Source organism: Mus pahari, chromosome 18 (assembly GCF_900095145.1).
Source record: "Mus pahari chromosome 18, PAHARI_EIJ_v1.1, whole genome shotgun sequence".
Taxonomy (NCBI): domain Eukaryota; kingdom Metazoa; phylum Chordata; class Mammalia; order Rodentia; family Muridae; genus Mus; species Mus pahari.
In genome coordinates, this window is record NC_034607.1 from 643,610 (window position 1) to 660,713 (window position 17,104).

The 17,104-nt window shown below is 41.0% G+C and overlaps 1 protein-coding gene across 1 annotated transcript in view; it reads right to left on the reverse strand.

Moving 5' to 3' along the window:
• Positions 1 to 1,340: 1,340 nt before the first annotated feature.
• Positions 1,341 to 17,104, reverse strand: part of LOC110335730 (zinc finger protein 878-like) — a 17,051-nt gene continuing 1,287 nt past the window's right edge. The window contains exons 2-4 of the mRNA XM_021218058.2: positions 7,435 to 7,561; positions 7,195 to 7,252; positions 1,341 to 6,031 (exon numbers count right to left, since the gene is read on the reverse strand). Coding sequence (XP_021073717.1) covers positions 4,375 to 6,031; positions 7,195 to 7,252; positions 7,435 to 7,561 — 1,842 coding nt within the window. The 3' untranslated portion in view covers positions 1,341 to 4,374. The remainder of the gene's footprint in view (positions 6,032 to 7,194; positions 7,253 to 7,434; positions 7,562 to 17,104) is intronic.

Consider the following 17,104-nt stretch of genomic DNA (forward strand, 5'->3'; position numbering starts at 1 on the left):
GGCTGGCCTCGAACTCAGAAATCCTCCTGCCTCTGCCTCCCAAGTGCTGGGATTAAAGGCGTGCGCCACCACGCCCGGCCAGAATCTAAATTTTAACAAACTAGAATGAACTAAGTGAGTTTACTTGGGAGAACAGACCCACTGGGGAGAAGAAACGGAACAAGAAAAAACAGTTAGTGATTATGGTTAAAGTACATGGAAACCTGGGTTACAATGTCATCTGAAAACCTATAACTTTGCCAACATACGAGCTAACAATTTAAAAAATATTGAAATAAAAAAATGTACACAAAGAAAAAGCCCCTTTCTCCAACTTAAGGAAAACGTGTTGTTTTAGACTAAGCCAAATTGTTGCTGTAGACTAAGCTAGGGTGTGACGACCACTAGGTTGAGTGTAAAGTGCTTTTCTTGAACTCGCACTTTACTTACCATAATGTAATGTTATGGAAACCTTAGGCACACCTACATATGCGGACAATTGCATCAATCATATAATAGTAAATATTAGTGATTCACGAAGCAGGAGAGTGCCCTACTCACTGGTGGACTAAAGAGCACATCTCATGAATTCCTCCTCCCTTTAATCCAGCACTCAGTCTCCCGGGTAACAACTGCTATGGTTACAAGGGCAGAACTCCAGTCACCCCCTCGGGGCATCCAACACAGGGGACACCGAACTACAGCACGAATCCCTTTAAGAACTCCTAAATTAAAACACCAGTTCTGACAGAAGCAATATGGAAAATCCTTTTATAGATGAGCCACTCACTTACCACGTATACAGAGTTAGTAAATTTATTGAACACGTGGTCTTAGTAAGGCAGTAACATTAATATATCTTAGTGTAATAACTAGAGAAATTACAATGAAAATGAAATAAACATGAAAAGCAAAATTTACACAGTAAAATTACATAAACACACACACACACTAATAGTTTATGATTTAAAATAAAGATTAAGCACAAGTTGACAACAGTCTGGCCTACATAGAAAGTTCAAGGCTAGCCAAGGCCATGTAGCATGACACCATCTGAAAAAAGAAACAAACAAACAAACAAAAACACTCAAAAACTAAGTTCCTGCCATCCATTCAGCTCTTGGCACCAACACACCTTGACTGCTCTCAACTTTGGTCAGAGAAGCTTCTTTTTACACTGGACAACTGTCAATGGAGTGATGCATAACTGGTCAAAGGGCTATGAAGAGACTGAATGGTTACCTCTAAATGAGACAGCCATATTAGTCTCCACCATCAGCAAGGCTCAGGGAAAATCAAAGAAAAAGCAACACCAATGCAGGAGCCAGAGGGAGGGAGGAGCGCTGTGAAATGCTGGTCTGTTTTTTCTTTTGACATGGTTACTATAATCATGAACTCATAGCAAATGTGACTGCATGCACAAGACCTACATTGTAAGATTAAGTAAGTCCAAATCCTAGCAGATCCCTCACTGAGAAGCTACTGGCAGTGAAGAGCTGCTGGGAATGGGGGTGGGGGTGGAGAATGACTTGTGAAGATGTCACTACTGGTAGGTCACCCATCCTCCAGTAGATGGCCCCATACTCATGCATGTATGAGCAACACTAACTAGACTAGCAGGTTATTTTTAAAGACAAAGTTAAGAGGGGGGTGTTGGGGAGAAATAGGAAGGGCTGGAGGGAGAAACAGTGGGTATGCATGATTCTCTTAGTGTATACGTGTATGAAATTCTCAAAAGAAATAAGTCAACTTGGAAAGATAGGCTGACCCATGATTACAATATACTTAGACCTACCTTCTGAATAGAAAAAAGAAAACAAAATCAACCCTAACATTTGCTATTCTAAAAAATATTTTGAAAATACTTCAAAGTCAAAAGAACAGATACTCAGGATTGTGAGAACACATGAGAGAGCAACATAAAATAAACAATCAATTTAAGACTGGTTTAGGCCTGAGGAGGTGGCTAAGTGCTGTGCAATCATGAGGACTCAAGCTGGGAACGACTGAGTTATCGCTAGAGAAAAAAACCTTCTGTGTTGTACCGATCAATTAAAAAGCCCATGGCCTATGACTTAGGCAGGAAATGCAAGGTGGGACATCTAGGAGGCAGAAAGGACTCTGGGATAGAGCCAGAGGCAGGAAGATGCCACTAGACATGGGCATGGTACCTCTGACAGGTGCCACCCACATGGCAGAATGTAGGCAGAAATAAACGGGCTATCCTTAGTTATGGTCTAGTCAGAGAAGAGCTCAGCATATGGCTAAGGCATCTGTAAATATATTTTGAGTCTGAGTCTTATTTCTGGGAACACGATGCTGGGAGGAAGAACCAGACCCAACTTCTAGAGTGTCTCTATACTCAGCACTAGGGGGGAGTAGAGACTGCTGCTGCCTGCTGCCCGGCTCCACACTCAGTGAGATTCTGTCTTAGGGGAATAACAGTGATAGAGCAAGACACCCAATATATTACTTTGTTCACTTTGTGAACACCACCAACCATACCAGCAACACATAAACAATGCACTCCAAACACACTCGTCCATGTACACACGTACACACACACACACACTTTTTCATGAAAAATGAGCATATACACAAAATGCTTATAATCAGTCAAATAAAACCAATAGGACTATCCCAATATTCACAGAGCCATTTTTTAAACTACCCATTAAACATGATTGAAAAACAAGACACTTATGCAGGGGTTTGAGGGGGCTCAGCAGTTAGGAGTACTTACTGTTCTATCATGAAGACTAGGATTTTGATCCCATGACACACATCAAACATGTCACAATGTCTGTAATACTATCTCCAAAGCATTCTAGCCTCTATGGGCATATGTCTACATATCCTCACATGCCCACACATAAATACTAAAATGCTTTTAAAGACATTTATATGGACTGGCATATTTCAAATATCAATTCACCAATGAATCCAACATAATTTACAATGAGAAGCATCTACTTATTAGATACAAAAAGATATCACCCATTAAACTAATACATGATTTCTTTAAGAAGTCACAAATGTAATAAAACGCACTTTCTATTCCTGTGAGTATGTTTCATATGTAGGTCTTACTGGTCTGCAGTTCATGCAATTAGGCTGCCATTCCACATTGCTCAATGCTCTGCTCACTGCTTGCTTTTGTAGAGTAAAATTTAAAATCAAGTCAAGAGATGGACTCTTAAGCAGAAGCGAATGATGGTGAGTGTGGAAGCAGAGACATTTCATTTTAAACATTCAAAAGCTGGAAGCTGGAAGATTAACAGTTCTGGGTAAACACTGGATATACAACAAAAGCTTTTTTTGAAAAAAAAAAAAGACTAGAAAAATATTTAAGCTTTATTTTTATGTGTACAAGTGTGTGTGATCTCCTGTAACTAGAGTCACATGCAGTTGTGAGCCCTGTGACATGGTGCTGAAAAGCAAATGCTCTTAAAGGCTAACTCAATGTCCTTTGGAAGGAGTAGCAGATGCTCTGCAAGGCTAACTCATCCCCATCAGCCCCTGAAACACTCCAATAAATACAAAATACTGTATTGATAACATTCTCACCAGAGTGTGCATTTCCTGGAGCACACTACAAAGAAAGAAAAATGTCCAGTCCTTCATAATACTGACATCTATCAGATTAAACATGAAAAAATTCTAAGGACTTTGCTCTACAGTTTCCAATGTTTTCAACAGCAAAGGTTTTCATCCGGTATGTGTTTCTATCTGTGCCAAATGAAACCTTGAACATCTCTTTTGAGAAGATTAGCATTCGATATCAAGTTCTTTCCTTGTCTGTTCATCGAACCAAATGGTGTTCATATAGGTTTCCATTTATAGGAATTCTCCCCATGTACATTCTTGTGAGTTCTATGAAGCTGATAATGAAGAGCTCACAAACCCTGTTTTTAAGATTTCTTTACAGTAGGTTCTTTCATGTCTGTAAGAGGATGTGATAACTCAAGACTATCCAAGGTTGCCCACATATGAAGGGTTTCTCTCCAGTGCCTCCTCCCACATATGCAGAGGGAATGGGGAAGCAGAAAAGGGCTTCTTTTTTTCAACACCACATATACACATAAAAGTTTCTCTACAGCTTGAGTTTTCTCCTGTCTCCTCCAAGATCCGGGACTTCAGAAGACTTTACCATACTGCTTGCAGTCACAGGCCCGTTTCTCTTTGATGTATTTCAAGGAGCTTTAAGCTCAAAAACCATTTGTACATTGATTTTTGTTTTAAAAAAGGTTTCTCCTCATTGTGACATCTCATGTTTGTTTCAATGAAACAAATCAAAAGGTTTTCCACATTGCTAGCACAAATCCAGTCTTTTTCCAGTATGATTTTTCTTATTTCTATGAAAACCACAAAGTGAAAAAAAAAATCCTCGCATTACTAAAAAACACTGGCATCCAGGGTAGTGTGAAGTAATTCATGTCTATGCAAATGGTTCAAAGTGAAGAACGGTTTCCCACAGTACTTACAATTAAAAGGCTCATCGTCAAAGTGCAGCTTTTCGTGCACCTGAAGATGACTGTCGTAAGGGAAAGTTTCCCCACATTGTTTGCACACGTGGACCTTCCCGTCAGTGTGGGTCTTTTCATGTCTCTGAAGAGAGTAAGACCACAGGAAGGTCTTCCCACACTGCTTACACTCATAAGGCTTCTCACCAGTGTGGATTCTCTCGTGGGTTTTCAGTGACCTCGAAGAAGTGAAGCTCTTCCCACACTGCTTACACACATAGGAAACTGGGACAGCGTGAAGTGCTTTATGCTTCTGAAACTGACTCCACAGCACGAAGGCATTCCCACACTGCTCACATATGTAAGGTTTTTCATCAATATGAGTTTGCTCATGGTCTAAAAGGTCAGTAGAACTAGTGAAGGCAACCCCACACTGTTTGCAGACATAGGGTTTCTCCTCCGTGTGAATTTTGACATGTCTTTGAAGAGAAGCAGATCGAGGAAAAGTTTTCCCACAATGATTACACACATAGGGCTTCTCACCAGTGTGGGTTATTTTATGTCTTAAAAGCGAATTTAACCGAGTAAAGCTATATCCACACTGATCACACACATAGGGTCTCTCCCCAGTGTGAATTCTTTCATGTGTTCTCAAGGACCCAGAACAAGTAAAGCTTTTTCCACATAGCTTACAAGCATAGGGTTTCACACCACTGTGAATTATTTCATGTTTCCGCAACTGAATCCAACGCATGAAGGTGTTCCCACACTGCTTACATTCATAAGGTGTTTCTCCAGTGTGAATTCTTTCATGTATTCGAAAGGAACGGTAAGTAATGAAGGCTTTACCACACGGTTTACACACGTAAGGTTTCTCTCCCGTGTGAATTCTTGTATGAATTTGAAGAGAACTGTAATGACGTAAGGTTTTCCCACAGTAATTGCACACAAAGAGGTCCCTAACAGAGTGAGTTCTTTTATGTGTTTTAAGGGAACGAGAATGAGCAAAGGTTTTCCCACACTGCAAGCACACATACGGTTTCTCTCCTGTGTGAATTCGTTCATGTGTTTGTAGGTAAGTGGGAAAAGCAAAAGCTTTCCCACACTGCTTACAGATATAGCATTTCTTTGCACGATGACGTCGTTCGTGCCTTCGAAAGTACCTGGAGGAACTGAAGCATTTCCCACACTGCTTACATTCAAAGGGCTTTTCTTCAGTGAAAGTCTTTTCAACATTTTGACCATATCTATAGTCTTCATCACAACGCTCAGTTTTATATATTCTCTCTAGAGTATGAGTACTTTGATAGTTCTCAAATGATGTGAGAGAACTGGAGGTAGCCCCAAATTCCATATTGTGTAATTCTTTCCCATATTCCTGATCTTCATACAATTCATGCTTTGGGTCAGGTTTAAGAAGTACACTTAGAGATAAATGGCCAATGACTACTGTTGCACATCCACTGTTTTCACATATCTGTACTCCTGGTAAGGAGTTGTGGTTTACAATACTGTGTGTAGTGAAGTCGAAGATTTCTGCACATTGATGATCATCCTTACAGTCATAGAGTCCCTCCACCACTTGACCACTGTGAAGAAAGCAAATGGGCATCACTAATATTTTACTTACCAGTTGGCTCTACGCTGTCAGAAGTTTTTAACACACTCAGCAACTCTGAGGACAACTATAACAAAAACAGTAGTGTTCACAGGCGGCTGTTGTATCACAGGTCTAGCAAACGTGCCTTACATAACATTAAAATACCTATTGCAATTCTCAATGCCATCCTGGCATCTGGGGAGGCCTGCTAAAAACCAGGACGTCAGAAAGCAAGTTTTGTCTCAGAGGCCGCTGTGCAAGGCCTTTTTTGCTGGCTATAATAAGCAAGGTCTTTAAAACCAAAGGAGGCATATAGGTTTTTCTTAAAAACTTAAGGAGTTTATGTCTAAGATGGAAACACATTCTACTTAGACAAGAGATGTGATTATGCATATAAAGTAACCAAACCAAACCAAAAGTGACTCCTGGAGGAAGAAAAGAAGAAAAATCTGGAAGAGGTAACTCAAGTCCATGAAACAGTAGCATGCTTCATGTGGAGTTCGGAAGAAAACTTGCTCCAAAGGCTACTGGAAGTCGGGCATGGTAGTGCATGCCTTTAACCTTGGTGCTTGGGAGGCAGAGGCAGGTTCTGAGTTCGAGGACAGACTAGTCTACAGAACAAGTTCCAGGACAGCCAAGACTAGACAAATACTATCAAAAAAACAAAAGGAAAGGGAGGTTACTGGACACAGAATCCATGTGATGCTATAACCCTCAGAACTAAGCTAAAACAAATAAATAATGGTGGATAATCACAATCACATTACATTCTAAACCACTGGAAGGGCCACAGTGAGATTTTGATATTTAGTCTAAGCCTAAAAAAGACACCTGATTTTTGTGTAACATATATTTTATACATAAGGTTTGTTACTAAATCAATATTTAAAATTTAAGAATATTGTATGGATCAAAGTTGGTACATATTAAGTATGACAAAAATCATTTTGGGCATAATGATGTTCACATTATTTCCAGTATTGGAATCCTTATAACATTTTCAGGATGTTTAATATGTTTCCAGTGTTGAAGAAAATTCCCTGAGGGGTAGTTGAGTTTGAAACTGGATATACCTGTGTTTTTTACTACTTTATAAAGTGTACAAGTACACAACCCTTAAAGGGTATGGCTGTCTCTTGAGGTCCGTATTACCTTAGTTTTCTCCAGGAATTTCGGTATATATTTTCAATATGGTGCTCCAAACTGCTCCCTAAAATACAATTAAAGTCGAATCATTATAAATTATGACATCCTAGTAAATATATTAATAGATTATAGCAAAATTTGCAGTATAAAGTGGATCTCAAGTATTCATTCAAATTTCTTTACCATATTTAAACTCATATAGAAGCATGTTTCTTTCACTGATTAAAGGGATGATGACATACTTACCTATAGAAGCCAGGTTCCTCAAGGTTTCCTGCATCACATCTTTGTAGAGGTTCTTCTGGGATGGATTCAACATAGCCCACTCCTCCAGGGAGAAGTTCACAGCCACATCCTCAAAGGCCACTGACTCCTGAAAGAGCCCATATACATTTCCACAAGGAAATGTGAGTCTCAGTGCTGGAGATCTAATTCATAAGAAGTTAGTAGGATATAACGCTCTTTGTGTTCGTCATGCCCTGGTCATCGTACTCTTAGGTTTCACACACACGAAGAATCTTTCACACAGTAACTCTGACTGGAGCCATCTGGTAAGGCACCAGCAGGCTAGGGCCATCTCTGCTCCAACGTGTCGTGCTAATCTCTCCTGGTACATTAGCTCACTGCAGCACTTACAGTTAATTCTGGTCATCCAATGCACCAAAGCACAGTCGACACCAGCTGTCCTAAGACTGCACAGTCTTACAAGTGTAGAAGAAAACAACTCGAATTCTCCTGGTGTCTGCAACTGCTCTTCAGATGGATTCCTCCCCCACCTCAACTGTCAAGAAGGAAGTAGCTTTCCCAACAACTGATGTCAATCACATGCTACTTTTATAACATCAATTTTCTCTCAGAATTCTTGTAATGTTTTAAGTGCTCGTCAGATACATGCTAGAACACTACATATTCAGAGAGCAGAGTGATTAGAGAACCAGCGCTTCTCCTCAACTCCCGATGAAGAGACCCAATGGAACCCGTTTCCTCAAGCTCCCGCAATGCCTTTCCTGTCATGATAGTCTGCATCCTTAATCTGAAGCCTAGCCTCCCTCCAGATGTCTTCTTAGGCGGACTTTAGAGATGGCTCACTAATGAGGAACACTTGCTGCTCTTGGGAAGACCAATATTTTAGCTGTTTTACATCAACTTGACACCAGTCAGTCATTTTCAAAGAACTGTAAACTCAATAGAAAAAATGCCCTAGGTGCCAGGCATAATGACACACACCCTTAATCCCAGCACTTGGGAGGCAAAGGTAGGTGGAGCTCTGTAAGTGTAAGGCCAGCCTTGTCTACATAGAGAGTCTCAGGTCAGCTATACAGTGAGGGCTATACAGTGTGACCCTGTCTTGAAAAAAAAAAAGGAAGAAGAAAAAAAAAGGGGTGGAAAATGTTCTCAACTGATCGGCCCATGAACAAATGTGCCATACATTTTCTTGATTGATGATTGACATGCCAGGGCCCAGATCACTTTGGATGGCGCTACTCCTGAGCAGTTGGTCCTGGAAGCTCTAACAGGCTGTGCAAGCCTTGGGGAGCAGGGTAAGCAGCACCCCTCCACGGCCTCTGCCACCAATTCCTGCTCCCAGGTCCCCGTCCTATCTGAGTTCCTGATCTAACTTCCCTCAGTGACAGACTATGATGTGGAACTGAACTTTGAAATAAATCCTTTCCTTCCCAGGTTGTTTTTGGTTATAATATTTACCACAGCAGAAGAAACTCTAATCACGTCAGATGACCCACAGCCACATGTGCCTCAAGTTCTAAAGGATCCGATGTCCTCTTCTGTCATCCATGAGCATATTATTCTCCCTCCCCTCCCCTCCCCTCTCCTCTCCCCTCCCCCCTCTCTCTCACACACATACACACACACACACACACACACACACACACACACACGGAAATAAATCTTAAAAACAAAACAAAAAAAATAGGGCTGGAGAGGTGGCTCAGCTGTTAAGAGCACCGACTGCTCTTCCAGAGGTCCGGAGTTCAATTCCCAGCAACCACATGGTGGCTCACAATCTTCTGTAATAGGATCTGATGCCTTCTTCTGGTGTCTGAAGACAGCTACAGTGTACTCATATTCATTAAATAAATAATTCTTAAAAAAAATAAAATAAAAAAAACCAAAAATCACCCAGGACACGCGCCTGTGGCACACATTACGTGATATGGGAACAAACCTCTGAAGTGTGGGTAGCAGCAGTCCCTGAGCGGGGGATCTTGAACTGCATAAAATGAAGAAAGGGAAAGGGAGCTAAGCACCAGCATTTATTCATTTCTTTCTGCTTCCTGTTGTAGATAATCAAGGCAGTAAATCCAAACTCCTGATAGTGTGTAACTTGGGCTGAATCCTTTTTCCAGTAATTTTCATCAGGGTATTTTATCACAGCAACCAAGCAAGAAACCAAGACAGAAAACTGGTATTTTACACTGGCTGTTTATGTGATATACATGATCACCTCAGGCACTGTTTGTGGGAAGAACATGGAAAAACATTGGTATTTGGGTTAGAAAAGCAGGGCTTAATGAACCATGTGTGTGGAAGCTTAAAAACAACAATGCTGAGAGCAGCTGTAATTGGTAAAATATCAGTGTGACTGGAGGAAAACTTGCTAGGGCACAACAGAACAATAAAAGTGGCCTGAGGGCAAAGCCAGAGCCTCCAACCTGAGGTGGCAGTAAATCTTGGCACTGTTATCCATATGGTGATAGTTTTGAAGGAATGAAGGGTGCAAGATAGGGAAGCCATACAGAACAGCTGAGGCCAGACACCATTTGAGAGTCTGAGTTCCTGCAAAGTGACCCTCAGAAGTCACTTCTGAAGATGAAGCCTAAGTGACCTTGGAGAGCACAGCACAGGATATGGAGATGCCAAGACTTTGAAATGTCTGCCAAAAACAGCTATAGGCACTGAGAGGAGCCAGTCCAAGAGACACACTATAGGTGCTGCAGGTGGCAGGGCTGCAGTTATGGGGTTACCCACCCTCAGGAATCCGGGCAGTTTCGTTAGGGTTAGATATTGGGTACAGAGATGCCAGATTTGGTGTTTGCCTCACTGGATTTGTATCTTGCGTTGGTTCAATAATTGCCAAGGCCCCAATTCTTCCATTTTACAACTGGAGTGTCTGCTCTGGGCCACTGGATATCGGAAGTATGTGAGGCTGGAGAGTCGGCTCAGCAGTTAAAAGCACTGGCTGTTGATCGCACTGGCTGTTCTTCCAGAGGATCAGTTCTCAGCACCCACACGGCAGCTCACTCAGTCTGCAACTCTAGTTCCTGGGGGGATCCTACACCCTCAAACAGGCAAACATGCAAGCAAAATATCAATGCACATAAAATATAAATAAATAAATAAATAAATGTATTATTGGAAGTATGCGACTTGTTTTTCATTTTATAGGAGCTCACAGTTAAGACACTTTGAAATTTCCAATTGTTTAAACAAGCTTAATGACAATGGGATGTTTCTGGTGTTGGGATAAATGCATATCACACTATAAGATGGACATCAGTCTATGGAGATAAGGAGTGGAAATTTATGGCTTAAAAGTGGTGATTAGGAGTCTGGACATCAAGTTGACAAAAATTGAAATGATGATGCTTAATATTAATTATCAATTTGACAGACTCCAGGATTTCCTAAGAGACACAGCTCCATGTGCACTTATGAGGGATTATCTAGACTGAGGTTGGCCTTGGAGACATCATATTGATTACATTAACTGGCGTAGGCACTTGCACTGTGATTGTGGGTAGCATCATTCCCTAGGTAGAGGATATGGATTATATAAAATAAAGACAGTGTTCTGTTTCCTGACTGTAGATGATATGAGCATGCACTTCATGTGCTTGTTACCCCGACTTCCCCACCATGGCAGATTGTACGCTATTATGTAAGCCAGAACAAACCCTTTCTCCCTAAGCTTATCAGATTTTTATTTAATCAACCCAATAGGAAAAATAACTAATGAATATAAGAAAATCTATTTACCAAACATAGTAGTTGAAAAAATATCAACCAGTTATTTCTTATTTAAGAAAACAAAGCCTTGCCTAACATAAACAGAAGACTAAAGCTACAATAGTCACAGCACTAAGGTATCAACACAGACAAACACACTGCATGCAGGCAATCAGGCTTCACTCAACAATTTTGAAACACAACAGCTGACTGTTGAATAGATTCCATATCAGAGACAAAAATCACCTAAGGCAAAGATAAACTGGCACAAACTTGGGATATGCAGTATATTTTCCCCTACTCCACGGCCAATAATCAAATACAAAAGTCAGTCAGCCTAACTCAAATAATGGACAAAAATTACCCCAGCATTTGGGAAACTGAGGCAGGAAAATTTAAGGTTCATGACTACTCTGGGTTACATATGTTACAAATAAGCCTGAAGCAAGACTCTTGGAACACACACACAAAACAACTGCTTCCCCACAACAACAAACCAAAAAACAAACAAAAACCCCAAAATTATAGTGGGCGTGCCGAGAGGGTGGCTGAGTGGGGAAAGGGGTCTTCTGCTCTGGGGCGACTTGAATTTGAGCTCCAGAGTCCGTATGGAGGAAGAAGAAAACTGAAGTGATTTTCTGAGTTCTACACATGTCACAGCACATAACATATAGACTCCACGAGGAAAAGAAAGAAATAAAAAAAAAAACCCAAAAAACCCACACGACAAAGTCTGCCCAAGCTCAGCACAAAGCCTTAGTTTAATGATACATAAAAAGAAAATCTTGATTTGCTCCACTGTACCATAAATATAAGTTGATTTTTAACTCTTATTTAAAAACAAGTCAGTTTTGTCCCTATGTCTTATGATACTGAAGAAAAATCAATAAATAGAATCCAGTAAGGAAGAAAAAAGTGGATATAAATGTTAAACATATGTCACACATACACACACACACACACACACACACACACACACACACACACACACACACATACACACATAATGTCTGGCAGGGGACAGATGGTGAAGAGGGTTGGGGAGAGACCTCCAGTACATGGTTCACCTGTGGAGTTGAAAGGACAGCTTCCAGGAGTTGGTCGTCTCCTTCCACTATCAGGTCTCAGTTAGGCTTGGTAGCAAATACCATTACCAACCAAGTCAACTCATAGGTCCTAAGGATATATTTTTAGTAAAAAGTGTAGTACAAATGTAAAGGCTTTTAATGAGAAAGGATTTTAAATTGTGAATGTTTTATTGTATTGTTCTAATTTTTTTTATTTAAAAAAAAAAAAGGGAAAAGGTAAATGAAACAGACAGGAAATTATTGGGACCTGGGAGAGAAAGCAGGAGGAAGAAAATAGGCCACTGGTTTGCCACTACTGTTCCTGGAGTCAGGAAGGACCAGACGCCAATGATAAAGCTAAGATTGCGTACAGGGCTGTGTTTTCTTTAAGACATCCTAGTAGGGTCAAACAATCATGCCCTCTTATTACCAACTTAAACAAGACTCCTTGTAAATCTAGTGTATAGTTTTGTTTACAAAAGAAAGTTCTTTATATTTTTAACCTATAAAGAATATTCTTTGAGTAATGTTTTAAAAAATTAGGAGGGGGGTTGCTCAGCAGTTAAGAACTCTGGCTGCTCTTTGAGAGGATCTGGGTTTGATTCCCAGCACCCCCACAGTGGTTAAAAACTCCGTAACTCCAGTTCAAGGGGACTGAATGTCCTTTTCTGTGAATACATGTGGTACATGCACATATATGCCAGAAAAGCACCTATACATATAACATTAAACCTATGGAAGAGAATAAAATCCTCCTAATACTTAGAAATTTAACTTGAAAGCTAACTTGAAATCTTATACACACCCATTGTAAAGGCACTTACTGACTCTCCCTTGAGAAGGCCATGCATACTATTTTATTCCCTAAATATCTCTTTTTCCAATAATCTTTGCGCTAATGTCTAAGTTTTAAAATGTCTCTTGGTGCATTTCCTTTATATTGGTTTGGCTCAAAATGTGTCCAATAGGTTCAAGTTTAATTGCCTTTTCGGAAGATGCAGCCACCACAACCAGAAACCTCCAGCAGACAGCTAAACGTACTCTCTACGTAATCTCAGAATGGACCATGTAAAGAGTAAAATAGCTTATCCTGCATTTTTTCAGATAAATTCGAACATATAATTGCTTAAGCGTACAATCATTTGCACACTTGTTTTCTCTCCTCTGTGATACAAACAAAACCAGCAGTTTTTCCCAAGTTTCTTGCCTCAGCCAGTATAGGAGCATAAAACAGAAAATTTATTTTAAAACCCATGTGCTGTTGCCTGCTTAGAGATCAGGGGGTGTCGTCAAGACTTAAGCTTTACAATACAGGGTATCACCGTTGCTCTTGGTTACCCAACAGAACTTGATGGTAAGACCCTACTGCTGAACACACCTCACACTTGAGTCACACGACATTGGTACTTACATGGAATCCCCATCCACGGCTAGCTTTCCCAATACCAAAGGTGCTGTGTAGGTTGCTAGGGCAAAGTCTTACATAGCTTTGAACACTCCAACCTATAATCTAATGGCTCGCCTGGCAAGACACACCCACTGGCCCAAGCGTGGCACCAAGGTAATGGTAACAACCAACCACTCTCTGAATTCACAGCCTGCTCCACAAGATGGAACCCACAGCTAGCACTGTTAACGGCACCGAAAGCCGACAGCTGGCTAGGTCACAGGCCTTAGGGGAGGATTTAATGCTGTTATTCTGCTAAAACTTCTTCTAAATACTTACAGTAACACCAGTAAATAGATTAGTGTAGCTTTCCACCCTAATCAGAGAAGCCTGACTCTTCTTGAAGTTAATAGAGACCCACAATTGACCAAAATGCAGAGATACGTGACTGCAGAGAGCTCAGCTCTAAATGAGACATCTGTATTAGATCCTGTTCCCCACAAGACTCTAGAATCATTACAAAAGAAGGAGAGAAAACACTGTAGGAGTCAGAGGTCAGGGAGGACTACAGGAAGTCATGTTTTCCAGACACAACAGGGTTGCTGCATCCACCAACTCAGAGCAGCTGTGGTGGCCTGCTTAAAAACAGCGCGAAATGAAACCAGTCACAATTTCAGAATAAATGGGAAACACTAACAAAGCACAACTCCCAACAGAGGACTTATTGGCAACTGATGACGTCAGAGGAGGGAGAATCAGCGTTCTTTAGAAATGCTGTTCCTGCTAGGTTGCTGACGCTTCAGTGGATGACCCAACACCCAGGAACATACTGGAAACACTAATTAGACTTGGTGGGTTCAAGAAAGAATACATGAAGTTGGGAGGCACATAGAGTACAGTAGGCCTGGGAGGAGACTGGGAGGGTGGGATCATAGGATCAATTTAATACAGATACACTGAATGCATGGTGAGACATTTTCAAAGAAAAAACAAATATACATTTTTAAAAGGTCTTAAAGGGCAGGAGAGATGGCTCAGTGGCTAAGAGCATTGACTGCTCTTCCGAAAGTCCTGAGTTCACTCCCAGCAAACACATGGTGGCTCACAACCATCTGTAATGAGATCTGATGCCCTCTTCTGGTGTGTCTGAAGACAGCGACAGTGTACTTAGATGTAATAATAAATAAATCTTAAAAAAAAAAAAAAAGGTCTTAAAGTTTCTGTGTTGTTTATATTTAAAGTCATATTTATAAAAGTACAGATTTGGGGAAGATTATTTAATGACAGAAAAGATACAAAAAGAAAAAAGAAAAGATACTCAGGAGCTTAAGAGTTGTCAAGAGTTCTTCATGCTCTTCCCAAGGACCCTAGTCTGGTTCTCAACACCCAAGTCAGGCAGCTCACAACCACCTGTTACTTCAGCTCCAGAAAAATCTGACACCCCTTCTGGCCTTCTTAGGCATCCAGACATCTTAGTAGACAGACAGACAGACAGACAGACAGACAGACACACACACACACACACACAAATACAAATAAAACAGTAATTAAATCAACAGTTTAGCTTATGACTGACAAATGATAACTAGAAATAAGTGCTATAACATTTTCTATTTAAAGCTGTATATGGCTAGATGAGGATAGTGTCTACACATGCTTACATTTTCATATTGTTGTATGACAACAAATTGGCTGATGAGATGAATTAAGTGCTCACATAAATTAAGCAAGCTGAATTAGTCCAAATATTTCCTAGTTCATAAGTAACTCAAAAACTTAAAACTCAATATCCTGATTCTGGCAGTCATGACAGATTGGCCAGCAATCCCAAACTGCCAAGTGGAGACACGGTAATGAGAGCAAAGGAACAGCAGTTCTATAAACCAAATCAATCTAGCTTTCAGAGAACAAATGGAAGGGTCGGATCACACCAGGTCTGACTTTTGGGATCTGGCACATACTTCTTTTTTAGAAAACAAAAAAAACAAAGAACCCCAGTAATAACAGAAATGAGAAAGGATTAAGACAAAACCCAAGATGCACACAGAAAGAGTCCTGGTATGTTTCCCAGCTGGTCACTATCTCAGCCCTTATTCCGCAAGATGACCGAAGTGTTCCTCCTAGGAATGTCTCCAAGAGATTCTGTGAAGCAGGCAGGCAGGCAGGCAGGCAGCAGCATGGTCTTAGTTCTAAAGAGAGGAATGTGGCTCTGCCTGGAAGAGGTGCTCTTACAGCTCCCTGGGGATGGAATTAGTTTCAAAGCAGGCTCTCAGATTACCTGGCAGGAGGCAGGGGAGTGAAGAGGGTGGGGAGAAGGGGGTGTGGCCACTAGTACCACTCACTTACTAGTAAACTCACTTCTCTAGGTGGAAAATCCTGGCACCTGGAAGTCTGTTAGCCAGCAATTCTGACAATCTCTTAGTAAGGTGGATGTCCGCATCTGCGAGGGAAGGTGCTAGGGATGTTACTTCCTAAGCTTTAGCTGGATTCTAACATTTTATTCTTTCTGCAGCCACTCACACTAACAAGATGAGTGGGGTACCACCCCACTGAGTCCATATATATATGTGTGTGTGTATGTATACACATATATATAAAATGTATACTCCAGGTGGATGCCAGGAGCTGGTGATGGCCTAGACAAAGCAGCCAGCTTGTATAAGGAAAAAACTAAGAGTGTGTGTGCCGCTTTAATAAACCACTCCAGGCTCTAGGGCCTTCTGGTAACTTCTGTATATACTTGCTAACTCCTGTCTTCCCTAAGAGTTAGAAAAGCCCTGTTCGGGGTAAGCATTGGACACTTTATAACCTAACACTTAGGGTTTTCTAACCCAAGATTGCGCTCACATACAGTAAGACCTACTTGTATCAGGGTTCTGCCTTTTAAAATAATGTGTAGAGAACGGAAAAATGACTTAGCAGGTGAAGACATTCGGCTGCAGAAGCGTAGTGTCATGAGTTCAACCCTGGGAACCCATGTAAAGGAGAGACTATAGCTCAGACATTCTTTCTCTGACCTCCACACATGCAAGCTGTAGCATGCAGGAAACACACACACACACATACACCACACATATACACAATAATTAAAAGTAAAATTTAAAAACAAAAGTCAATGTGTAGAAACATCTGAAGGCAGTAGCAATTGTGGTAGAGCCGGACTCCAGCCCCACCCCATGCCATGTGTATGGACACGCCTATCCAGTGAGTTTAGGAAGAGCAGAAGAAGGTAGAAATGCTAAGATTCACTGCCTTACAGGCACAGGTCATGGAATTTAAAGACAGCTTCCCCTTGAATCTGTGAGTGACAAGACAGAGTGAGGAAGCCAGGGCAGACTGCTCAGTGATACCATAGGGAATATCTGCTTTCCAACAACGTCAAGCCTAGAATGACTCCATTTTATTAAGTAACAACCTCGACCAATTACTTAAAGTTCAAGAGCCTCTCCCCCGAAAAAAGGGCAGTACAACTTGTTTACACAAGCAAAAAAAAAAA